Here is a 27,951-nt window from a genome sequence, read left to right as displayed (position 1 = left end):
AGATTTTACTTATGAAAGCAGTCTCACATTTATTTTCTTGCTGTAGTACATTACAATGACCAATAAAGGCTGGAGGAGAAGAATTGTTTGTCTCATTTTTTATGCGAAAATAATGGTCTCCAGTGACGCTTGGGTAAGAACTGTATAGAAGAGGAACCAAGGTTTTATTTTTAAAAGTATGGATTTCTTTTCCCTTTTCTTATGGAAGAGTTACAACACATATAACTTGAACTGACAAAGCAACTTACTTTCTTAGTTTTTTAATAAGCAGTCATTAGTTTAGATATGCAGTTTCAGTAACTGTACTTATCAAAAAGCCATTAATTTATCTTAGGGTGGTTATGGGTTTCGGGCTCCTCTTATGCAACGAACTATTTTATGTTTATTGAATATCTTCAATAATTTCATAATTGTAATGTAGCATTTCTGGTTTACACATTTCTTGTGTTACTATGACTATGAGCAGTTACAGTAAAAGTGTAATCATGCACTGTACACCAGAATACATAAATAGATTAGTGAAAAATAATTTTGTGCAGTGCAAGTGAAACTTGTAAATCGTGTGTTCTGTCATAAATGAAATACACTCTTCACTATTTGTACTGAAGCTGACTCTGTACTTCAGCCCCAGCTACATCAAAATTGCAGTTTTCTTACTAACATATGACACTTTCAGAACTACAACATTGTGCAAATAATGTATGGGTTGAGAGAGGAGGAGGAGTGGGAAATATGAGGAAACTAGCATAACCTTTGAAAGAACAGGCTCATTCATTAGGCATTAAACATTTTGTGTCAAAACATATTGAGGAGTAACTTCCAAAATTTATCAAATATTATGTGTATACAGTAGACAACAACAATAATATTCATGGTTTGGCATGATGCATAGTTCTGAGTTAGTGAAAAATCTGAGTCAGATTGAGATTTAGGCTATCAGAACTGAATTGCCATTACTGTTATTTGCTGTGAAAAAGATAATTTGTGTTCTGTGAGGCATCTAAGTGTGGTATGCTTTATGTAACTACCAAATGCCTTTGTTTTATTTAACAAGTACATATTATCAAATAAGTAACAGGGAATGATCAAATGATCAACATCGTTGGAGCATTTACATTCAGTATTTCAGAAACACTCATTATGCATCACTGTCTAAGTAAGACATGTCTGCATTAAGCTTCAGTGTAGTGGCACTGTCTTTTAGTAGATTTTTTGTAATTTCTGTACCAAGATGACGCATTTGTTAATGTAACGTAATTCACAGTATTAACTTAGCACTTGACCATCCACACATTTACACCTACCTCTGAGCGACGGGCTTGAAGAGAGATTCTGTCCTCACTGAGCACAAGTGCAAAAAGTACAAGCGATATAAACTGCGATGTATATGCCTTTGTGGATGCTACACCAATCTCGGGGCCAGCATTGATATGCACACCACAATGTGATTCTCGGCAGATAGAACTTCCTACAGTATTAGTTATACCAACTATAAGGGCTCCACGGTTCTTGCAGTATCTGAGAGCCATCAGTGTGTCTGCTGTTTCACCTGTTACGGGAAAAGAAACAAAGTGTTGTACAGCAAGTTACTTATTCAGGAGAGATTAATTGTAAATTAAAAATTAAACAAATGAAGGTAAATAAAAGGTGAACATAATTCTACTTATGAATAAAAGAAAAACAAATATAAAGCTTTTGCTGCCTGAATTCATTCATTCATTCATTCATTCATTCAAACAATGGGTAATCCAGGATGGAATGTAACAATACGAGAGAAGGAAAGTTGCCATTCACCAAAAATATTAGACAGGCTAAGGACTTGGCACCTGATGGCACAGGATGGATTTCACTTTATGATTTATATTCTTAACCTTCCGTGTTTTATCATTAGGGATAAACAATATTGACGCATGAGTGGAGTATCTGTGCTGGAACCCATCCCCATCAAATATTGTGTGTGTGTGTGTGTGTGTGTGTGTGTGTGTGTGTGTGTTCTTTTTTTTTTGGGAGGGGGGGGGGGGGAAGAAAAACTTAAGTGAGAAATAGAACTTCCAGAATGACATAGAAATGTGTTTAGTCAGTGCGAAAAGGTCAAAGATAGTGCCCAAAAAAATTTGTAAATCAAATAAAGTGAAGGAATAACAGATTATTCATTAGTTATTGCATAAAGTTACATGCAAACAACAGATAAAATAGGAAGTGCAACAGAGGCAGGAAATTAAGGATGAAAGTTCTTATGCTAAAGCTGTGATCTGAGGAAAGTGGAAGGGTAACTGCTATTTTTGCAAATAAAATAACTGGGCCTCAATTACTTCCAACATTGCTCATCAGATAGGTAAGATGATGATAAATTCAGAATTGTCTACTATTAATGAAATACCATTTTGTGACAGTTGTACTTAATAAAATAATGTGCAGAACTTGACATATGACAAAGAAATGTATAAGAAGCTGTGAACAGGATGCAAATGTACACCAGGCATTTAGCCAAGGACTAAAAAAGAGAAGCAAATATGATCAGCAGACAGGAAATTAAATATGCATGGTGGATGCATATGAAACTGAAGGACACTAGAGCTCTGACATTTTTTTGTATATAAAATTAATTTACCCTTAATTAATGTGAGGCAGAACACTATTTTCTAACATACGTATAATATTAGATTATGTTGACTTATTAATCACAAAGCTGACCTAGCAGTGATCAAGTTATTGTTTCATGAACCCAAAGTTCCCAAGATGAAGGTACGACAATGCGACCTGTTCTCAGCATCATAGTGGAACACTATGTGTTTTCCAGACATCAGTGATTTTGGCATAGCTTCATTGAACATGAAGACAATAGGTACCTGTATTTAAAAAGACACAAATAAAAGTAAACTTTTAATAATGAAGCAACCACTGACAAAGAGGTAAAAGGTCATTCAGTTTGAACACAAAACCTCTTGGACTCTGACCACACCCGACCTGTTACACGTTTCTCCAAGTACATGGGAGTTTGCCTGATTTGTTCTCTTATTTTCTTGTGGCATTTAAATAAATTTGTGAAAATTTAGAAAAAAACTTGGGGATCACCAACAAACACACCTAACAAACATGAGTTTGTCAATGATTATTCATCCCGCTGAAGTTCCATCTGTACATATTACTAAATTAAAGCACCCTGCCAAGTTGATCTTTCTGTATGTGAAGGCTAATCTCAGAAACTGCTGTATGGATTTTGATACACTTTTCATTAATGGATTGGATTCATGAGGAATGTTAGTGTATGTAATTTACTATCACTATGCCAGACAAGCCACCCAGCCATAGATACTTAGTTCTACCCATACAAAACCAGGGCACGTCACTAGTTTAGCCAAATGAGTTTCAAGCAGTTTATAAAAATTCATGTGAGGTTATCAGTTACCCTCATCTGCCTCCATACATTCAGAAAGCACTTAAAAGAAATATTTGGCTATCATGAATGTCTAACATTTTTATCTTAGGATATTTGATTCAAACCTTATAATCCCATCAAGCAAGGGTCCTAAACTCAAGATGTCTATGTGATTATAAGCTATAATATGTTTTATCTGAATTGTAACAGGGATGTCATTTGTTGTTGTGATTGATGTACACTGATGACAAAAAAAAAGAAAAAAAAATCGCCAAGGAGGAGTTGAGCAACAGAACTAAACGTTGGTAGGCATGTTTCTACATCAGAAAAATGATATCTTGTCAAATTTCGCACCAGTTGCACAAGGGTGGTGTTAGTAGCGCCACCATGAGAATGCAAATCAGGTTTACTTTAATGCACACTGTAACGGTCCTGAGCATTAGTTATTCCTGAGATTGGAAAGGTGAGTTGATGTTAATAAAGAATGCCTTAATGGCATCTTTGTTGCATTAATCAAAACCTTACTGAGTTTGAATGAGACCGCGTAAAAGAGCTATGAGATGCTGGATTTTTTTTTCTGCGATAGTACATGACTGCTGGCAGCAGCTGTCATGAGAATGTATGGTCGCAAGAAGACTGGGCTCTGGATATAGCCATGTGGCACTGCCGAGACGGGTGACCAACGTGTCCGGTGTATGGCTTTGATGCATTGTACTGCTTCTGCAGCAGCAATAGGAGCAGCAGTCGGTACCACAGTGACACAATGAACTGTTACAAATCAGGTACATCTAGGGCAGCTCTGAGCCAGATGCCCTGTAGCATGCATTCCACTGACTCAAACAACCGCCATTTGTGACTTCAGTGGTGTGAAGCGAGAGCTCATTGGAGGCCAGGGTGGAGGTCTGTTGTGTTGTCTGCTGAATGCTGGTTCTGTCTTGATGCAGTGCCAGTAATGGCCATGTTGGTTAGGAGGAGGCACGTCAGTCTGGTGATTCAACCTGTTGTGCTGCCATTTATAACAGCATTCAAGGCGGTGTTTCCCAATAGGATAACACTCATCCACATACTGCTGTTGTAACCCAACATGATCTACAGAGTGTTGACATGTTTCCTTGGCCTGCTCAATCACCAGATCTGCCTGCAGTCAAGCACTTATGGGACATAATCAGACAACTCCAGCTTCATCCACAAGCAGCATTACTGTACCTGTATTGACCAACCAAGTGCAACACGTGTGGAACTCCATACCACAAACTGACATTCGGCACCTGTACAACACAGCACAATGCATGCACATTTGCATGCTTGCATTCAACTTTCTGGCAGTTACACTGGTTATTAATGTACTAGTATTCCACATTTTCAATGGCTTTTCTCACACTTACATTAAACTGTGACCTTGCAATGCTAGTCACTTAAATATGTAACCTAGACAAATGTATTCCCATAATTTCATTAATTTACATTAATTAATTTTTGGTGTTGTGATTTTTTTTCTGTTGGAGTATTTTAAAAATTCAGAACAGCAAATTTAGTGAGGACACTAGAGAGTCAACAAAGTCAGCAGGATCATGGAAAGACTTAATAGGTTTCACTCTCGTTTCCAGTTCAGCTACACTGCTGGCCATAAAAATTGCAACACCACTAAATACTAAATAATAAAGTGTTACTTGTTGTATGTCCAAAAGTGTTACTTGCTCTATGTCCACAGAAGGAAAAAATACAAGATTTAATTTTTTGGTGATTTTGGCGGAAACAAGGTGTGAAATTGAATAAAAGGGGTGCTGTTTCTAGCAGCAACAATAGCTCTAACCCAGCAGGGCATTCATTGGGTGAGAAATGTGGAGAATGTGCTGGTCATAACAATAGTCAAACATTCTCTGTATCAAGTTAGGTCAGGATGGCATGGGCAACATGTGCCCTTGTACTATCTTGTTGAAAGATAACATCACAGAGACCTCAGAGGCGAGTTACGGCCACTGGCCTTAACATGTCATAAATATAATGCTTTCTGTCCAAGTTACCAGCTACATGAACCAGAGTTGACTGTGTTGGACACCCAATGGCTCTGTGCCTCCACGCATGGGTATGTGCATCATGGTGCTGTACACAAAACGGTGACTCATCTGAAAAGATGACATAGTGCCATTCACGTGTCCAGTGTTGCTATTGCATGCACCATGTAGGGCATGCCTCTCTCTGCTGGGTACTTTGGATGGCATCACACCCTCTGTGTGGATTACTTATCTTGTTGCAAATAAGTTAATTTCCTTTCTTAAGGTTTTTTGACGCGGCTGTAACTTCTGTGACATGGTTGTTTGATCCTGGATGGCCAAATGAACATTGTGTCTGCCCTCTCAGGCACTAGTCATCTTGGGTTGCTGAGATCCTACACAGCTTTGAGTACGGACTTCCTGAGCCCATCAATCTCATATTCAGACAATTTTCTTGGATCCTGAGCAATGAGTGCAGCATCACTGGCGAACAATAAACCACAGACTCAATAGGCCACAATTACATTGCTGTCTAATTTCAACATATGCTGGTAGATGTTTCTCCTTCTTACATGAGGCATAACATTATCTTCTCATGACCAACCACCATTCAAATGCAATTTCTGAATGAGAAACATGCTGCATAATCTCTCCATATATACAGAAAGTAGATGACATTATGTGTACCTACTGTATGATGGTTGTGCTGAAATACCAATCATTTGGAAGTACAAGCACATACAGTGCGTTTAAAATTAGTTGTAACTCTTGATGTTTGGATCAGCAGATACAGTTGCCCAGGTAACACCACTAGTGAGCCAGGTTTTCCTACCACGCTGCCAGAGGTTAGCTGGTAAAGCACCCGTGTTGCCATGTGATGTCAAGTGTTAGATGCATATCTGCATTCATCAACTCTCATTGAAAGTGGTTGTTTTCTGACTTTGAAGTGTTCTGCAGCCATCAGGTATTGTAAAGAAGTGTTTTGTTTGGTGTTGCATTAATAACAACAGTGTACCTCATCACAACATGAGGTTTACATTAAAAGTTGTCATCCAAGATTACGTTCACCAAGATAATGTTCTGCTGCAAAATATTCCTCTGGATTCGACAACAGTAATGGACAATGTGCCAACTGCTCTGTTGTGATTGATAAAGCTCCAATAATGCAGTGGGTCAGCCATACCAAGAAGATAGTCGAGGAGAGGGATTCATGAAGCAGCGAGGTGAGTGTTGAAATAGTATAATATTAAACTAGCAATTGAGGGAAAGACAGGTCAGTAGTTTATGAAAAAGACCATTCTCAATATAAAAATCAACGTGTAATTTCATTATATTGTTGCAAAACCTACAGCAATTCTCGCCTCACCAGCTATCGATTGCCCTTAAAAATTACATTATTTCATTGAAAAAAATGTGAAGTTGCTTGTATATCACGATAGACAGGGACGTTTCACATATTAATCATAAGGCAAATTAATCTCCTCTTTCATTTGCCAAAATCTTGTTTCGATATCTCAGACCGTTTTTGAGATACGAGGGATTTGTGAATATTTAATTCTGGCTTTTTCACCGGGCACATGCGTTTGTGACAGTGCGCTCTTTACATACATTCCATTTTCTTGAGACTGGAGACAGAGAGTGATATCCTTCCAAGTTTAAAGAATAATTCAATGTATTAGCTACATTTCATACACAGCAATATATGACGTAACATGCACCAAACACAAATCCATAGCGACCCTTATTTTTCACTGCAAACTAAGAATTTCTTGTGGTAGTTTACCTACTATCAAAATATCACAATAACTATTATCATTAACGAAATGATAGCTGGTTCATCATGAAGCTGATGAATTAAATTATAGATGTGTGAAAATTAGAGTTTATTAACGAATAGTTTCTTTAAAGTCGTTCAAGAAAGAACACTGATTGGCCGGCTTGCGTGGTTTGCTGTTCACGCAGTCAAGCAAACCTCACAGGTTCTGCACCAAGTAGGTCTGGCATTATAGTGTAGTCACCTGCTGGCAACTATGCTTCCCTCCACTCGCTACTTACGGAACTGTCAAAAGTTGCAACTAATTTTAAACGCACTATAGCGTACGTCATGCAATTTGATGTGAGCTGTATACAGGCTGCATGGTGTTGTCATTTTAGTGGCAAACAGTGTAGTTCATTTGAGCGTATTAAAAGTAGTTTTGCATGACTCATGGTCAGAGTTTAAAATTCAAATCTGATGTGATGCTTCAAGTGTCAAACGGTTTACCACACTACCCTGGTTTATCAAACTACCCTCGATGTGAAAGACAGGCACATGTCAAAAATTATGTTGAATATCACACAAGCGAAATAGAATGTATAAGCATGTAATTTTTTGCCATTTCTTTAGATTCTAATTCAGTGTTTTGCAAAGACTGTTCTAAGAACCTAGGTTAAAACTGGACCAAAGATCTAAAAATATCTAGTAACAGTGCTGATCCTAAGACCAGGACAACAAATTCAGAATTTGCCACAGGTATCTCAAGAAAACTGTGACAAAGAGTTCTGCAGCTACACAGATGGCAGAAAGATGCATATATACCTGCATTAAAAATGTGTATACTGTATGACAACAGTGAGGGAAATTGATGACAGTAGTTTTACTCTTGTATATACCTGACTGAGAAATGAAGAAGCAGACATCGTCACGGAAGACAGGAGTACTCCTGTCCAAGAAGTCTGATGCTAGTTCCACCATAACTGGCAGTTCAGTCAGTTCCTCCAGCAACTGGCGTGTGGCAACAGCGGAATGGTAACTTGTGCCACATCCTATCAGCATCAGTCTTCTGCATCGCCTTATTTCTGGAATATAATCCTGCCAACAAAAACCAATGCCCATGTGGTAAAAAGTTTGATAAGGCAAGTAACAGAATACAGTTCATTGCCATATTTAGAAGTTGTAATTTTTAATTATTTATCGAAATTTTGGAAAAATAACAGTAGTAGTGACATATTTCTTTAATGGAAACAATTAAGACATTGTGCAACATCTTGTAGCAAACTCCTATACTTGAAAGTAAGTTAAAATTTAACTGTTTCAGTCACATTTTCTACTAAATTCATTTTAATATTTTGTTAGAAATTGCAGTAGCATGACCCCAAGAAGTACTGTAGAGTAAATACTTTAGGTGTATTGGTGACAAATGACAACACTGTAAAATTAAAAATCAGCTCAACAAAATATTTACATTATGCTTTTGCATTTCATCGTACTTTATGAAGTTCAGAGGATATTTTTTTATCTTTTGAAGGAAAGAAATGTTTATTTAGAAAATAGTTCACAATAAATATAAGAGACACCAGCTCCTGTAAGTGTGGTGGCATACTACTCTGAAGTAAGCCGGTTCAAATCTAAGTGGTGAAAAATTTTCACTGCCAGTATTAGGTTGGCAAGGGGACGTGAGCTGTGGTCACATGAAGTTCCTGACTACCACCAGTCTTTGTACAAATGTCCTGGATTAAATTCCTAATCTCCTCACAGTGTCTCATCAAATGAGGGTGTATGACACTGTTCATGATGCTGATCTGTTTGTCAAATGGGGATGTTAAGTTAGGTGGCACCCTTGTTGCTAGAGGAATAGATTATGTGCCAGCTCCAATTTTATCCTTTCCCTTACCTTCATCCTATAGCTGAGCCCAGCAGTGGTAGGATGGCTATGTTGTCAGGATGACGAATGGCTAAGGGTTGAGGCTGGGTGGCAGTCTGAAGAAGAGCCAGGGAGTAGTGACTGTTAAAATCATTAATTTATTTTCTACTTTTAGACCAGCACTGTATTAATACGGGAAGGTGATCATGTGCCTCTGCCCCATGGTGAGAAGGCCAGTAGCCAGCCAGCCAGCCAGCTGCTAGTGACCATCCAGCTGGCTGCAACACTTGCTTGCACCCTTGTTTTGCTGACACCTGCACTCGATGCCCAGCATATTGCACAGGACACAGCACTGGTGTCAGGTGTGTGCAGATGGACAGGAATTTTGCAGCAGTAGCCTTCTCTACAATGAATAACCAGACAGGTAGCCGAGCATGCAATGAGGAGGTGTGCCCACCACAAAGTAGGTAGGTGATTGCTGTACCCAGGTTGCAACAAATTACCCCCGTGCAGGAGTCCAGCTGCTGCTGGAGTGAGCCAGGAAGGCCTGCGGCACCAAGTCTGGAGGGAGGACTTGGTACAGGAAGGTGGCACTGCAACTGAGACTCAAACCCGTGGCTACCACTGGTGGCTCCACGCCACTTTCTCATCTGGGTTAACCCCTTCATCCTGATAGACAGCTGGGCTGCAAATGAATCTGCTACAAAATTGTCAGCTGTTTATTTGCGAAAGCAGCTCACCTGTTACCCCATTGTGCTCCTTTAGTCGTCTACTCGGCAACACCATTGAAACCCCAATGATTGAGAAATCCTCTTGCCCATTGTCGAGCATTACCACAGCAATGGCATGTTACACCTAGCAAGCCTAGCCCATCTCGCAATAAATCAACATCATTGTTACCTTAGTCCAAATGACGACACTCCATGCTCATCACTTACTCTTCGAGCACATCACCTACAGGTGGCTAATGCAATATTCCACTGCACCTTCTCAAAGATTTTACCCTTAATTCATGACAACTCAAACCCAACACTACATTGTACAAACATTCAACACAGTCATCCCAAGGCAGAGATGCCCACTTCATACTTCATAATAGGTCAAAGGAAGGCAATGGAAAACCATAGCCACTAGGACCCTTCCAAGAGCAGCATTGTAGGATTCCTGGTTTTGTTGTCCTTTGAAGTGATGCAAAAAGTATCAAAGGGAGGATAAAAATGGAATATTTAGTATGTAAACCATCTTAGGCTGCAGCTAAGAACTAGTTGCATGAGATTAGAAAATGTTATATAGGTGAAATAATTTTCAATATCAGAAGCAATGATGCAATGTTCATTTCTCCTACTTATATCAGCTAGTTATTAATTTATTTGTCATATGATGACAGAAGAAAGTATTAGATAACTATTGACGACAAATTTATATATTTCTTCACAAATACATGCAACCTAGATCCATAACTAATAGTCAATGACTAATAGTCAATGACTAATAGTCAATGACTAATAGTCAATGAAGACCTAAATAGGTTGAATAAGGGGAAAAATTCATGTAGTCCAAATTTTCGTATAGTGATAGGAGGGAGTGTTATTAACAACATATTAAACATGCTGCATCCTAATCAGTGGAGGTTGAGGGGTTTGAAGGTCAATTTTTAAAATTTTTCTTGAGTAACTCTAAAACCACATCTTCCAGTGAAAATGTTACCCAGTACGAAAGTAAACACATTAATTTTTTCTGCAAAAAAGGACCTTTTCCACTTTGCAGAGAATGGAAAGATCACAGATTATTGAAAATAGTGTTTTAACGGATATTTATCATTAAATAAAATGGGTTAAGACAAGTATTAAATATGTGTACCACATCTAAGTGCAGAAGAGCCGTATTAAGGAATAAATTGTGTTCTTACTGCATTTCCCTCCTGATAGGTCTGTGAATTGAAGAGTGAACAGGCAAGTCACTAAACAATCTGCACCACTACATCACAAAAATCAGCTACTGGGTGTTTCACAGTTATACTGACTCTTTAATAGAACACTTTACGAATTAAAGGTGCTGCAGTGTGCAGACATGCTCAGTGAGTTTTACTTAACACAAAGTGCCTTAACACTACATGGAAACAGGTATGAGTTACTAAGAGATATGAAAGCAAGAAACACAAATGGACAATATATGTGTAAATCCCTGTGCTGTTGCATACTGCTAGAGGGGAAATTGTTACTTATTTGTCCTGTATAACAGCTGAAGCAGTCTTCCAGGAAAGGCAACACAAGTGCTGCTTGCTTTTTCAGTTTATAGGCAGACTATTTCTTCCCAAAATTTGCTGTCCAGTTGTCATATGTGAGTGACAAAATAATTTCACTAAGCTCATGTTTATGTAATGGAGTTATTTGCAGTTGTTAAATGAGCTTTTAAAATATGTTCCGATAAATGAAAAACTTTATTTGACAATAATCTGCGATCCACATTTTTCCGAAAGAGAGTTGTCAAGTGTAGAGTAATACTAACCTATTGAGTTTCAAAGAACTCTGTCTTCCTTGAATATCTAATGGCATCATTTTCATAGAACAACACTTTTCATTTTTTTATGTGATGAAAGTCACAAGAAAAATTCAGATCATCAATGAAATGGTTGAAACTGTTTTCTTTAATCCGCTCCAGAAGGCTCAGTTTCAAACTAGTTGCAGCACTTCTAAGGTCACTCTCCACATTCAGGTGACTGTGGTGTGTCATTTTCATGAACTGTGGTGTGTTGTTTCCATGATGGCTACAGTTGGCATAAATTTATCCCTGACAGTTGCAGTGGGCTGGGTGCAGCAGCTTTGCTCACCATACTTGACTAATAGCATAATGGAATTTCGTAAATGTCTCTATGGCAACACCACAGTGTTGTCTAAGTTCTACAGACAACATTGGTTTCACTGCAGCTGTTTGCACTTCACGGTTGAAAGCTGGCAATAGTGCTGCAAGCTGTCAGGGATTTTTCTTACACCATCTTGATTATAGTGTTGAGATTCCAATCTCAAATAGTTATATGGATGAGAACTGTACAAGGACTTAGGGCTTCCTTTGTCTCTCCTGGATAAATAGGAAGGAAACTACAAAATTCTTCCAGACCCATTTACTGAAACTGTTCTTTAGTACTCTAATCACTTTGAAAGTGAGCTGCAGCCTCTTGTATTTCATCAGGAGGTGCATACACATCAGTTGTGAAGGGTGATCTTACTAATTTGGACAGCCAGTTTTCTGAAGACAAATGACGCAAAAAGATTTTACTCTTCTTGAAGTCGTTACATGTGTTCACTGATAATAACTCAACTTTCTGATATTGGACTGCTGTCTCTCTAAAACTTCGTTGAAATGAGGGAATGACTAAGTTAGTAATGGAAACATCCAGGAAATACTTCCATTATTTTGATGTTTCTACCTGGTGGTTTCAAATTTAGATTATTCAGGGTTTCAAGTCTGCAAGATATGTTAGAGGAAATATAAAGCCATCACCAGTGAGTGAATGATGAAAATCAGCTTTTCCTTGACTCGAAAGAAATATGGTGAGGTAACAGGAGTGGTGGGATAGTGATATGCACACATACAAATAGCGGCAGTATTGCATATACAAGGTATAAAAGGGCAGCCAGTGCATTGGCAGAGCTGTCATTTGTACTCAGGTGATTCATGTGAAAAGGTTTCTCACTTGATTATGGCTGCACCACAGGAACTAACAGACTTTCAATGTGGAATGCTTGTAGGAGCTAGACAAATGGGACGCTACGTTTCGAAAATTGTTAGGGAATTCAATATTTCAAGGTCCACAATGTTAAGAGTGTGCCCAGAGTACCAAATTTCAGGCATTACGTCTCACCGTGGACATCGCAGTGGCCGATGGCCTTTACTCAATGACCGAGAGCAGCGCTTGCGTAGAGTTCTCAGTGGTACAATCTGTTCATCATAAGAATAAACCTGATATAAACACGATGTTTGGTCAGAAGCCTTAGCATACTTAGACTGACGTTGTTGCGCTCTTGGAAGCAGGTCCCAGTTATGTATGAGAGATATTATTACTAAGTTACGTTAAATGAAACTTTAAGGTATTTGAATGTATTAACAGCCATCAACATATTCCTTAATCATGCTTGAGCTACGTAGCTTTTATTTTAAAAAATCATGTACGACAGCCTCTGTACTGTTGTGCTCTGATTGTTGCACTGTTAATATGCAGTATGAAAATGACTGAAGCTGCTTACAGTTCCGTAGTGAAACACACATGTGCAACACGGTTAAAAATGTCGAGAAATAGGTTGTTCTTAATATTTTTCATAACTTTACAGTGATAATCAGCTTCGATTTTTTTCGAGGGACTATTATGTACCAAATATAGCGGTATTGGCAGTGTGGTAGGTTAATAATATTCTATAGTCCATGGTTCACTGGTTCAAGGCTCACCTCAACTTTCCAGATGACAGTTCCAGTACTGAAACATATTTCTCGGATTCGGATATGGAAGGAGCTAAGAGATTACATGATGAGTGACTGTAACTCATACCTTCATTGGCTTCAGTATTCAACAGTGCAGTGAAAACTCTTCAATATGCTTTTGCATCACACATAGCTCACTCAGAAAAATTGCCCTGTGTTTAAGTTAGGGATTTTCATCACTGTTGTTTGTAATTAGAATGCTATGTCAGGTGAGAATGAGAGCATTTTATGGTATCTGTGTGTTGTGTCAGCAATAACTAGGTGACATGAAGCAAGGCTCATACTGACAACTCTACAAAAAATGCACTCAATAATTGTAATAAGAATATAAAATTTTTGACCTTCCTGACCGCATGTTTCTGCTTTCTTCTGAGTTATCTAGGGCCCCCCTGTACATATTTCATGCCTCCCTAGGAGGTTGTACCCCCAGATTGGGAACCACTGCTCTAAACAAAGGCTGAGAAGTGTGCAATTTGTAAGTATGATATTGTTAGTGACCTGCACAGAATGGTGAGAAAGGGAGTGGATTTGTAAATGTGGCCACATGCTGCTGTCTATCATTGGCAGGGTATTGGAAAGCTGTGTAACCATGTTACAGTCACTTGGTGGTGAATTAATAAATGGCCACAAAGTTACTACACTTCTTGGTGTAACTTTCTGAAACACCCAGTAGTTGCTTCTTGTAATGTAGTGGGATAGCGCTGAAAGCGTTCATTTGCACATCATAATACGTATATATTTTTGACATGGTTTTTATATTTTTGAGAATACCATTTTGACTATCTGGATGATTTGAAAATGGGTCCCAGTCCTTAACTAGTGATCAAGTAAATTAAAAAAAAAAAAAAAAAGGAATTTGAAACTTTGGCTGGATTTCCACTGTACTAATTAAAAGAAGTTGCTGACCTGAAATTATGTAAGGCTTGCCTCTTCCATGACAAATCATATTAGGCAATTAACTATTAACCTCACCTTTATACCTCCTAGTACAACTGTTTTGGTATCAAAGTTTAGACGACCTCTCATGGTATTGATGACAGACTCTGGTTGTTCAAAGATTTCTTTCTGCATGAAGCTGCTGTAGTTACCTGTAAATAACCAAAAATACTGTAATTACCATTTCAATCTCCAAACATGTATACAATAAACATGCCAAACTAATCAGGAGATTAAATTAATGTGAAGAATTTGTTGTATATTACTGTTCATGTGTTGTGCGTGTTTTGTTTGATACAGAGAAAGCAAACAGGCCCTAGTATCTATTACAGTTCGTATGTGGGATGGATAATTTGTGGCTGCTTTTACATCTGTCCATTTCACAATTTTCCATGAGAACAAAATTTGAAGTAGTGGATGACACAAACAACTTGCAGTAGGTCAATAACAGTGTTGAACACAGCTGCAGTGAACTTTTCCTAGACACTTCATAGTCTAATATTAATGGTCTAATTGCAAGATAAAATTATGTTGAAAATTAAGTCAATCATTTTATTGTGTCTATATATGTTCTAGGCAAACAGCTAGAGTAGCCTATCAACATTCATTAAAAAAATAAATAAATAAAAAGTCCTATCAAAACAGCTGTTCAGTTTCCATGCTGGTGTGACCTCCAAGCAACCCGAATAAACTAGGAAACTGAGTTCCCAGGGATCAATTCTGAATGTCACAGTTTTCGCCACTGATAAGTCCCAAGGTCTCACAATGCTGATATGCAGATGATTTCTACCCGCAGCTCCACGTCAGTGAAAGTCATTGAGTGTCAATATCAATGATTCATCTGCAAAATACAAGACTGAGTTATGAAACAGTGTCATCAGTTCTTCTCCTTGACAATATGCAGTGTGCTCACCTGAATCCTCAGCTTTATTTAGGCAAGCAATGACTAGAAGTGTCTGGATAGTACTGCTTTGGATGACTATTTTACAACAAACTGATGTGGTTATTCCACATGCACCAGTTAAAAGCTAATTGCACAGTGTAACTCAATGCCCTCCACTATGTATGCAGAATCACATGAGGCTTTTTGCATGGTTTTCGTGTTTGTTTTTGTTGTTGTTGTGGTCTTCAGTCCTGAGACTGGTTTGATGCAGCTCTCCATGCTACTCTATCCTGTGCAAGCTTCTTCATCTCCCAGTATCTACTGCAACCTACATCCTTCTGAATCTGCTTAGTGTATTCATCTCTTGGTCTCCCTCTACGATTTTTACCCTCCACACTGCCCTCCAATGCTAAATTTGTGATCCCTTGATGCCTCAAAACATGTCCTACCAACCGATCCCTTCTTCTAGTCGAGTTGTGCCACAAACTTCTCTTCTCCCCAATCCTATTCAATACCTCCTCATTAGTTACGTGATCTGCCCACCTCATCTTTAGCATTCTTCTGTAGCACCACATTTCGAAAGCTTCTATTCTCTTCTTATCCAAACTAGTTATTGTCCATGTTTCACTTCCATACATGGCTACACTCCATACAAATACTTTCAGAAACGACTTCCTGACACTTAAATCTATACTCGATGTTAACAAATTCCTCTTCTTGAGAAACGCTTTCCTTGCCATTGCCAGTCTACATTTTATATCCTCTCTACTTCGACCATCATCGGTTATTTTACTCCCTAAATAGCAAAACTCCTTTACTACTTTAAGTGTCTCATTTCCTAATCTAATTCCCTCAGCATCACCCGGCTTAATTTGACTACATCCCATTATCCTCGTTTTACTTTTGTTGATGTTCATCTTATATCCTCCTTTCAAGACACCATCCATTCCGTTCAACTGCTCTTCCAAGTCCTTTGCTGTCTCTGACAGAATTACAATGTCATCGGCGAACCTCAAAGTTTTTACTTCTTCTCCATGAATTTTAATACCTACTCCGAATTTTTCTTTTGTTTCCTTTACTGCTTGCTCAATATACAGATTGAATAACATCGGGGAGAGGCTACAACCCTGTCTTACTCCTTTCCCAACCACTGCTTCCCTTTCATGCCCCTCGAGTCTTATAACTGCCATCTGGTTTCTGTACAAACTGTAAATAGCCTTTCGCTCCCTGTATTTTACCCCTGCCACCTTCAGAATTTGAAAGAGAGTATTCCAGTTAACATTGTCAAAAGCTTTCTCTAAGTCTACAAATGCTAGAAACGTAGGTTTGCCTTTTCTTAATCTTTCTTCTAAGATAAGTCGTAAGGTCAGTATTGCCTCACGTGTTCCAACATTTCTACAGAATCCAAACTGATCTTCCCCGAGGTCGGCTTCTACCAGTTTTTCCATTCGTCTGTAAAGAATTCGCGTTAGTATTTTGCAGCTGTGACTTATTAAACTGATAGTTCGGTAATTTTCACATCTGTCAACACCTGCTTTCTTTGGGATTGGAATTATTATATTCTTCTTGAAGTCTGAGGGTATTTCGCCTGTCTCATACATCTTGCTCACCAGATGGTAGAGTTTTGTCATGACTGGCTCTCCCGAGGCCATCAGTAGTTCAAATGGAATGTTGTCTACTCCCGGGGCCTTGTTTCGACTCAGGTCTTTCAGTGCTCTGTCAAACTCTTCACGCAGTATCTTATCTCCCATTTCGTCTTCATCTACAACCTCTTCCATTTCCATAATATTGTCCTCAAGTACATCGCCCTTGTATAATCCCTCTATATACTCCTTCCACCTTTCTGCCTTCCCTTCTTTGCTTAGAACTGGGTTGCCATCTGAGCTCTTGATATTCATACAAGTGGTTCTCTTCTCTCCAAAGGTCTCTAATTTTCCTGTAGGCAGTATCTATCTTACACCTAGTGAGACAAGCCTCTACATCCTTACATTTGTCCTCTAGCCATCCCTGCTTAGCCATTTTGCATTTCCTGTCGATATCATTTTTGAGACGTTTGTATTCCTTTTTGCCTGCTTCATTTACTGCATTTTTATATTTTCTCCTTTCATCAATTAAATTCAATATTTCTTCTGTTACCCAAGGATTTCTATTAGCCTCGTCTTTTTACCTACTTGATCCTCTGCTGCCTTCACTACTTCATCCCTCAGAGCTACCCATTCTTCTTCTACTGTACTTCTTTCCCCCATTCCTGTCAATTGTTCCCTTATGCTCTTCCTGAAACTCTCTACAACCTCTGGTTCTTTCAGTTTATCCAGGTCCCATCTCTTTAAATTCCCACCTTTTTGCAGTTTCTTCAGTTTCAATCTGCAGTTCATAACCAATAGATTGTTTTTATAATTTATTAATTCCGTAACACTTAAATAGTGGATGGGCAGCATTTGGAGCCACATTATCATGAGTACAATGCCTACTTGACCATGTACACCACAATGGCATATCTCTGGTGTCTAGACCAGTCTCAGAGTTCTAGCAACAGTCTTCTAATGAAAGACTTTCCACTGCTTGGAAATTATGCGCCCGGGATACATGATGCCCAAACAGCCTGTCTGAGCATGAACTTGTTGGTTCAAAACCAGTTACAGCAAGATAGAAAATGTAGACTGGCAATGGCAAGAAAGGTGTTTCTAGAGAAGACAACTTCGTTAGCATTGAGTAAAAAGTGTAAGAAAGTCTTTTCTGAAACTATTTGTGTGGAGTGTAACCATGTAGGAAAGTGAAATATGGATGGTGAACTGTTTAGACAAGAAGAGTACAGACACTCTTGAAATGTGGAGCTAAAGAAGAATGCTGAATATTTTATGGGTGGGCCACATAACTAATGAGGACGTACTGAATAGAATTAGAGAGAAAACAAATCTGCAGCACAACCTGACAACAAGAAGGGATTGGTTCGTAGATCACATTCTCAGATATCAAGGTATCACTAATTTACTACTGGAGGGAAGTGTGGGGGTTAAAAATCATAGAGACAGGCCAATAGATAAATACAGTAAGCAGATTCAGGAGGGTGTAGGTTGCAGTAGCTATTCGGAAATGAAGAGGCTTGCACAGGGTAAAGTAGCATGGAGAGCTGCACCAAACCGGTCTTCAGGGGCTGAAGACTACAACAACATCAACATCAATAGCAAATGGTTTCTGTTTCTGTCTGTATGCCAAGAATATCAATACACAAACATCTCTAAAGTTTTCATTCAAGTTTTCTGTGAACTTGAGTACAACGGAGAGCATGAACAACAAACCCTACAAAGTGCTGGCATTGTGTTTACACTGAATTTATCACTGCTACCCAATCTTTGTAACACATCAAAATTCTAGAAATCAAGGAATTTATAACTAAAAAAAAATAATAATAATAATAATAATAATAATCAAAGGGGATCTCACACACACAGAACCATGTAAGTATTTTTCAAGGCATTTAAAATCATGTAGCTGTATTTATTAAAGTATAGGTTTTCTGAAGGAACACAATGACGTGTCAGTCAAGTCCATAACTATGTAACAAGAAATCGATAATTTGCCTTGGAGACTACCATACAAAAAAAGCCATGAATCAATAAAGTGCTCTTTATCAGCAAAAAACTTGCTTAGGGCATTACCAAAAGAAATAAAAAAATTTTAAACAATGAATTCTTAATATTCCATGTTTTTAAATTGGACTAAAAGGTATAAAATAATATCACTTATCCCCATAGATTCCTAACGCCCATACAGACAGTACTGAAAATCTGTGATAGTGAATTCTTAATCGCTATGAATATACTTATAAGATTTAAAATGAAAAAAATGTGTGCCGGACTGAGACTCCAACTCGGGACCTTTGTCTTTCACTGGCAATTGCTCTACCATCTGAGCTACCCAAGCACAACTAACGCCCTGTTCTCTCAGCTTTACTTCCACCAGTACCTCATCTCCTACCTTCCAAACTCCACAGAAGCTCTCCTGGAAGGTATGAGATGAGTTACTGGTGGAAGTAAAGCTGTGAGGACAGGGTGTGAGTCATGCTTGGGTAGCTCAGATGGTAGAGCACTTGCCTGCGAAAGGCAAAGGTCCCAAGTTAGAGTCTCAGTCCGGCACACAGTTTTAATCTGCCAGAAAGTTTCATATCAGTGCACACTCCGCTGCAGAGTGAAAATTTCATTCTGGAAATTTAGGAATTATTTCAGTTTCTCTTCACCTGAGACAGTCAGTGTATTGCTTCCTCCAATGTGTATCTCGCAAAAAGACCATGAAGACAGAAATTAGAGATTCATACTCTCACAAGGCTTACCAACAATCTTTCTTCCTGCAAACCATTTGCAACTGGAACAGGGTAAGAGGGAAATGGCAGTAGCACACAAAGTGTCATCTGTCACACACCAGCCACGAAAATGAGTTAATATTGCACTGTCATCCAGCCCTGAGCTATGTTGAAAGTTTCAAATAGTGAACTGTAGTTCTTATTTAAAACAAATGCATTTCCACAAATATAAAACAACTGATCGTACTACACTAATTTATATTCTAACTCTAGTTTAAAATTGTTTCCTGTATTATTATCTATGGCAAACGAAATAAAATTGTCTATGATGTGATACAAGAATTCTAATCAGTTCAATTGAATCCAACTGTCATATGACACAAACAGTTAGCTGCAAACCATTGAATAATGCTAACCATGAAACATGCTAGCATAAAAAATTCAAGATCCCTGATTGAGATTCATAGTGCTGGCATATCACCAACATGTATCTGAGCACCATGGGAACACCAGGAAAAAAAGAACTGGCCAACTAAAAATTCAATAAAATCATTAGGCACTTCAGAATCCTTTATGCTGACATGATAGCACATCTACTGATTTTCATCTTAAGGGTATGGGACATGAAGTAAGAAAAGAGAGAGAACGAGGGAGGAGAGGGGTGGTGGTAAATAAGAGCTCAGCAGTCCGCCTCCGTAGCGCAGTAGTAACGTTACCGCTTACCATGCAAGGCAGCCCAGGTTCGATTCCCGGCATGGGACTGGGTGTTGTGCGTCCCTCATCATCATTGACACACAAGTTGCCGAAGTGGTGTCAACTAAAAATACTTGCAATACGGCAGCCAAACCCCAAAGGGGATATCCTGGCCAATAAATGTCATATGATCCTTTCATTTCAAGAGTACAGCAAATAGATTAAGAAATAACTTTTGTCCTCGAAGAAGAGGAGCCACCACCATGCGAGTATGCTACCACTTACAGTGACCCATGCACTCGGAGTGCATCCTCTTGAGTGAGTTGATGCAGAGATGAATCTGGACATATCTCACCCTCATATTCACTGAAAACTTATTTAATGTTTGGTGTGTCCTGCAATCTATGAAAGAAAGTGGCTTCCACCATAAAATTCAATGACCTCACAAGTTTCAATCAAGAATGGGATGGGCAAAAAGGGAGTAGCTTTTCCTGCTGTCTCAGCTTAGATGGCCCTACAGCTGAATCCATATCCTTACTTTCAGTATCAGAATAATAGTTTTATTTACTATTATAATAGTGAGCATGTTGTTATAAAATAAAAACAAGTAAATACTAACAATATTTGCAATTAAGAGTTTGATTAATTTTTTCATTCTTAGATTGACAGTTAAACAGATGCTTTGTACAAATTGGCAGGTTTTTTATGTATTGGCTTTAGATTAGATTAGTTTTTTGTTCCATAGATCCGTGCTGAGGAGATCCTCATGGATGTGGAACATGTCAATTTTTTAAAGCTGAAATAACAGTACTAATAGTATGAATATATACAATACATCATTTCTTTCTATTAAAAAATTGTCAGTGGAGTAGGAGTGGCCACTAGTAAGTCTTTCAGGCTCCTTTTAAACTGATCTTTATTTGTAACTAAATTTTTTATGTTTGCTCGCAAAATTATTGAAGATGAGTGTTCCTGAGTAGTGGACCCCTTTTTGAACTGAAGTAAGTGCTTTTAAGTCCTTGTGCAGATCATTTTTGTTCCTAGTATTGTATGTATGAACTGAGCTGTTTGTTGGAAAAAGAGACATATTATTTAGGACAAATTTCATTAAGAAGTAAATATACTGAGAGGCAGTAGTTAGTATACCCAGTTCTTTGAAGAGGTTTCTACAGGACGTCCTTGAATTTACTCCACAAATAATACGTATTACACGCTTTTGGACTCTGAAAACTTTTGTTTGACTTGAAGAGTTACCATATGACATTATGGAATGAAAGTAGACAAAGTATGCAAGCTTTTTCATTTTTATGTCGCCTATGTCTGCTAACACTCGAATTGCAAATACAGATTTGTTAAGGCGTTTCTGCAGTTTTGAGGTGTGCTCCTCCCAACTGAATTTATTATCAAATTGTAATTCCAGGAATTTAAGACTGTCAACCTCTTCTATCTGCTCTTCTTCATACTTTATGCATATGCTGGGTGGAAACCTCTTACACATTCTGAATTGCATATAGTGAGTCTTTTTGAAGTTCGATGTGAGTGAGTTGGCTTTAAACCATTTATTAATATCCATGGAAATATCACCAGCAGATCTTTCTAGAACTACACTCAACATACTATTTATTGCAATACTTGTGCCATCTGCAAACAAAACGAACTCTGCTTCTGGCAGTGTAACTGATGAGAGATCATTAATGTACACAAGGAAAAGCAATGGCCCTAAGATGGATCCTTGTGGGACACCACATGTAATCTCTTCCCATTCTGATGAGGACTGATGACTTAATTCACTAGTCCCTTGCACTGACACCCTTCGTTTCATGTTAGCAAGGTATGACTTGATCCATTTTGCAGCACTGCCCGTGACACCATAGAATTCTAATTTATTTAAAAGGATGTTGTGGTTCACACAATCAAATGCCTTTCACAAATCACAGAAAATACCTGCTGCTTGTAATTTGTTATTTAATGCATTAAGTACATTTTCACTGTAGGTATAAATAGCCTTCTCGATATCAGAACCCTTCAGATATCCAAACTGTGTTCTTGATAATATGTTATTTGTGGTCAGATGGTTGAGAAGCTGCCTGTATATTACTTTTTCTATAATTTTTGAGAATGCCGGCAAAAGTGAAATCAGTCTGTAGTTTGATGGTATATCTCTTTATCCCCTTTCTTGAATAGGGGCTTAACATCTGCATATTTTAGCTGGTTAGGAAATGTCCCAGTTATAACTGACTGGTTACACAAGACATGCCTTAATTAACTTTGTTGATATTTCATCTTAACCACTAGAATGCTTTGTTTTTAAAGATTTTATTATGGAAGCTATTTCTTTTGGTGAAGTGAGCGACATATTCATGTACCTGAAGCTATTTGTAAAGGCTAGTTTCAGATATTCAAGGGCACTATTTACTGATCCTGACAATCCCATTCTATCACTAATGGATATAAAGTACTTGTTAAATAGATTTGCCACACTATGCCCATCGGTTACTAATGTGTCGTCTACCCTTAATGCTACTTGCTCCTGTTCCTTTCTGGTTCTGTCAGTCTCCTCTTTCACTATATCCCATATTGTTTTTATTTTGTTCCCTGACATTGCTATCTTCTTCTCGTAGTGCATTTGTTTAGATGTCTGAATTGATTTTTTTAAATATTTTACAGTATTCCTTGTATTTAACCAAATCATCAGCATTGGAGCTATTCTTGGTTGACAGATATATTTTCCTTTTTGTCTTACAGGAAATCTTTATTCCTTGTGTAATCCATGGTTTTATTAGAGACTTCTGTTTAATTTGAGTAACTTTTAGAGGAAAACAGTTTTCAAACATGGTACTGACATTGTTCATGAATGTGTTATATTTTTCATTCATGTCATGAGCACTATAGACATCTTTCCAGTTCATATCTTTGAACAGTTTTATTGTGTGATATTGCTGACACTGTGAGCTCCACAGACATGCTTAAATCATCAATAAATATTTGTATCAGAAGAGGTATTTTAATGTTGTTCACATTTCTTAGAAGTCAACATTTGCTTGCCTAGAAGACTGCTGGACATTTTAAAATTGTAAGTGTCAATGGTATAACCACTGCAGGGAGAAAAAATTCAATACTTGAAATAAGAGTGCAAACTTGGAACATATTTTTACCATTACAAACATGCATGTTAACTTGAGAATGGAGCTTAAACCCCAAAATTTGTAAAAAAAAACCACATAAATTTATATTGCATTAAAGTCACAGTCATGATATACTGAATTGTTATTGTTATTATTATTATTACTATTATTATTATTATTATTATTATTATTATTATTATTTATGACATACCCTTCATGATCTGCTGGATTTCCATTTTAAGAGTTATGATTTCTCGAGAATGAGAGTCATCCAGGGACCTACGCAATCTGTGGATGCTGAGGAGACCATCCTTTACGGCTGCTACATCATCATCCTGCAATTATAGCAAAATTTTCTTTAAGAACATAACCGTAATTGGTTTAGTCGAATAACTACTTGATATGATTGAAACAATACTGTCCAGAGATGTATTTTAGCACTCAGATGAAATTTGCTGGTTCTTTCCTATTTTCTGGAAGGAAGAAATGAAATCACAGTTTGGTGAACATTAAAATATTCTCTTTGTTCTTTTTCAAGTACCTTGCTTAAAATGCTTGCAATATAGCTTTATCTTTCCTCAAACAAATGGAGTATTTTGAAACACTGAAAGGGATACCATATTTACTTGCAAATTTTAACCTACAATAATTACATTATTGCTTCTTTGCCATATATATACATGTGCAATAATATAGAACCATACCTACAGACTCCTTCAGAGTCCATTTTGAAATTATAATGTTTCCGTCTGGAAGACATTTGCTTCAGTTTTTATTTGTCTGGTTAGCGGGACACACTGTATAATTTAAAGAAATTTTCTTGCATTTGGGGAGGAAGTCCTCACAGTCATTAATATTACAGACTGTGACTGTGATAGAAATAAACAATAATTCTAGAGCACTGTGAACCTTTTACCAAGCATTAAAAGATAGCTTCCTTAGTTAAAATGTAGATGTAAAAGATTTTATTTAATTTTTTTATAAATCACAAATACCCTAATGGCATTATAAATAAATAGTCATGAGAGACACTGGTGCACAGTTATTCAATCATTTTTCAGACAACTTATTGAGCGTGGCTATAAAATAATAGGACTACAGCTGTAAAACATTTTATTTAAAAAAACAAAAGTATTTAGATACTGTCACCTTCAGTATTGTCCCCTCCTCTGTCCCTACAAGGCTCCATAGAAACTTTCCATTGACTGAAAGTGCTGGAACTCTTCCTGCTTGAGGTCCTTCATGAAACATGCTACTTTTTCTTTTACTGTTTCAGTGGATTTAAATCTTGTTCCTTTATATGCAGATTTGACCTCAGGGAACAAATAAAGTCACATGTTGCTAACTCAGGCAAATAATATGGATGGCCTAACAATGGGATGCTTTACTTCACTAAAAACCTCTTAACAGACAACAGTATGAGCTTTTTTTTTTTTTTTTTTCCTCGTGGAGTTGAGCAAGAACCTCAAGGTAGAAATATTTATTAATAGTTTGACCTTCAGGAATGTAGTGAAGTATACAATTCCATGAATGTTGAAGATGGTTTCTAAGTGTCAGTACTAACACTTTCACAAGCTTCTTTTTGTTAGATCATGAGAATGTTTCGCACCAGTTTCACACATACTTTTCTCTTCATAAACGGGTTATGTAAAATTTGTCTCACACATTCTTTGTCAATTCCTATAGCTTCAGCAATTGACTGAATACTCAACTGATGACCAGATTGACTCAGATTACCTACTTTTTCAATATTTTCATCCTTTTTTTATGTTGAAATGAATCCCAGGTGTCAGTCATCTTCAACATCTACTCAGCCATCTTCATAACACTTAAACCACTCAAAATCTCACATATGTGATGAACAATTCCTTTTTCCGTGCACTTATTTTAGTAATAGATAGGTTTCAGTATCAGTTTTTCCAAGTTTATGGGAAACTTCACGACGGCTTGTTGCTCTGTTATACTTATTTTCTAGCAAAACAAAATAACACCTCTTATACAAACAAAGGCCATGGTCACGCTGATTTGTCTATAGTCACCAGAGCTGCTGCATTCAACTGAGAAAGCTTCATCTTGGCACATGCTTACTTACATCAGTCCCATTGTTTTATACCCACACCTCATATATGCGATGAAGACCTTTATATCAAGAACGAAACTTTCAGTCAACTGCAGGCTGCACATTGATGAAACTTCTCACATATTGAAACTGTCTGCTAGACTAGGACTTCAAATTGGGCCTTTGACTTCCACAGACAACACTCTAGTAACAAACATTTGAGTATACCACACAGCCTCATGAAATGAAGAGAGTAAGAGATGGGGCACAGACGCTGAAGGACAAGGATGAAGGAGAAAATCTCTCACATCCTTGCTGAAGAAGCTGCCTTGGCACACACCTACATCTACACTTGGCAAACCATTGTGAAATGCGTTGTTGAGGATACCTACCTGTGTATCACTTATTAGACATTCACTCCATTCCTTTTGCATATGGTGTGCAAAACAAATGATTGCTGAAGTGCCTCAGTGTGTGCTGTTAGCAATCTGATCTTTTATTCGCGATCCGTACGGGAGCAATATATAGGGAGTGGTAGGGTAATTCTTGATTCTGCGCTTAATGCTAATTCTTGAAATTTATTAAAGTGGGTTTTTGTGGGATGGTTGGGATCTATGTTCTAACATCTGGTAGTTCACGTTTCTCACATCCATGACACTCTCCCATGGGTCACAAAAACCTGTGGCCATACATGCTGCCCTTCTTTGTGTACATTAAACAACCCCTGTTAGTCCCATCTGGTCGAGCAATACTCTAGGATGGTTTGTAGGAGCTTTTTGTGTTCCCAGTATTTACCATTAAATAAAAGTCTGCCACCTGCTTCACCCACAGCTGATCCTATATGATTCCAGTTCATATCCCTACAAACTGTTATATATGTGATTTCTATCGTGACTCACTGATATTTTAGTCATCAAATAGTACATTGTTATGTTTTGGGAAGGGCACTATTTTAATTCTGAACTTTTAAAGCAAGTTGTCAATCATTGCACCACTTTTTAATCTTATCTAGAGCTGACTGAATATTTGTGCAGCTTTTTCAAGACTTCATATCAAAAGTATGATTTTAGTATTAATATTGTGTGATCCAACATACTTCCCTGTGGGACACTTGAAGTTACAAGTCCATTTGTCCATGACTCTTCATCAAAGAGAACATGCTGCTTCCTCCCTACAACTAAACCCTCAATCCAGTATTCTTGTGGAATGACTACTTTTGGAACTTTTACTGATTATCCAATGCAATCACAAAACACTTGTAAAAAAAACAAAGACTGGTGTCAGTTGCTCAGAGCTACTAGCCGTCTTCAAATCTATTAAAACCCATTACAAGGAAAAGTACTCATTTATTGTGCCATGTGACATCAAAACATTTTCTTTAGATTTATGTCTATGTGAGGGTGTTAACCTTGTGTTAATGAACACAAATATGAACTGTGTGAGATAATGATAGTATTTGAGGAAGTGTGATTTGTTTCCCCTGTCACATCTTTAATGTAAGATTTTAAAGGCAATATGAAGAGAATACAGCAATTCTCTTTTGCCATATGCTACACAGAAGTTTGTATAGTACAGGGTGCATGTAAAGAACTGTTTGAGAAGGTGGTGCTCATTCTGGAAAAAAAATGACTACCTTAGAGAGGGTTACCAGTAGATCATCATGTTGCCCAACAACAGTAAGATTGAGGAGACAATGAAGAAGCGTAGAAATATTCTCGCTAATAATCAAAGTTCTTGTCATCTGGAGAGAAAATTCCCTTTTTCCCTGGATTGTAATAATCACTTGTCTGTCTGCAGTTGTTTGTAAAATCTGAAGACAACATTAAAAAATTTCAAATTTGAGGCATCACATTTACTATGCCTTGCGATATAGGGCACTTCTTTGTTGTACATATAATTTAGCCCTGGTGTCTTATGTGCACAAATTTGTCAAATTGCTGACAGAGTTGTTGTTAACCTTTGGCCAGGCTCTTTGTGATATCAAATATTAATAATGTGTATGTGAAAGCTTTTCATCATTTCTCCCAAATATTTTTGGAATGTTTCTCAAGAATCTTTTTGCCGGTTGTCATCAAACTTTTCTCTCTCTCTCTCTCTCTCTCTCTCTCTCACACACACACACACACACACACACACACACACACACACACACACTCTTCAAGAGCAACCTTTATGCTGAGAAAATCTTTTGCTCTTAGTCCAGTATTTATTAATTTGATTGTAATTATTTTTTGGTGGTATTTTGTCTTGATGAGGAAAGCTAGATCAGCACTTGTGCTATAATATTTTTATGCACTTCATAACACTATAAGCAGAAAATGCTACTGAATCTATGTAAAGAATTATTAAATTTGTACATAAGTAATGATTCAAACAGGGTTGTCACCTGTTGCCCATGCAATTGAATCTATGTGTTGAAAAAGCAAGAAAGAACACCGAGGAGAAATTCTGAAAGGGAATTAAAGTACAGAGAGAAGAAATAA

The 27,951-nt window shown here is 37.7% G+C and overlaps 1 protein-coding gene across 3 annotated transcripts in view; it reads right to left on the bottom strand.

Moving 5' to 3' along the window:
- Nucleotides 1-27,951, bottom strand: part of LOC126179592 (glutamine--fructose-6-phosphate aminotransferase [isomerizing] 1-like) — a 163,298-nt gene that overhangs the window by 10,253 nt on the left and 125,094 nt on the right. For all 3 annotated transcript variants that reach the window (XM_049924619.1, XM_049924620.1, XM_049924621.1), the window contains 4 exons: nucleotides 23,621-23,744; nucleotides 14,445-14,560; nucleotides 8,026-8,224; nucleotides 1,305-1,549 (listed from right to left, as the gene is read on the bottom strand). In XM_049924619.1, the coding sequence (XP_049780576.1) occupies nucleotides 1,305-1,549; nucleotides 8,026-8,224; nucleotides 14,445-14,560; nucleotides 23,621-23,744 (684 nt within the window). The remainder of the gene's footprint in view (nucleotides 1-1,304; nucleotides 1,550-8,025; nucleotides 8,225-14,444; nucleotides 14,561-23,620; nucleotides 23,745-27,951) is intronic.

Source organism: Schistocerca cancellata, chromosome 1 (genome assembly GCF_023864275.1).
Source record: "Schistocerca cancellata isolate TAMUIC-IGC-003103 chromosome 1, iqSchCanc2.1, whole genome shotgun sequence".
Taxonomy (NCBI): Eukaryota; Metazoa; Arthropoda; class Insecta; order Orthoptera; family Acrididae; genus Schistocerca; species Schistocerca cancellata.
Note: the sequence above shows the minus strand (reverse complement) of the source record. Positions and strands in the feature narration are given on the sequence as shown.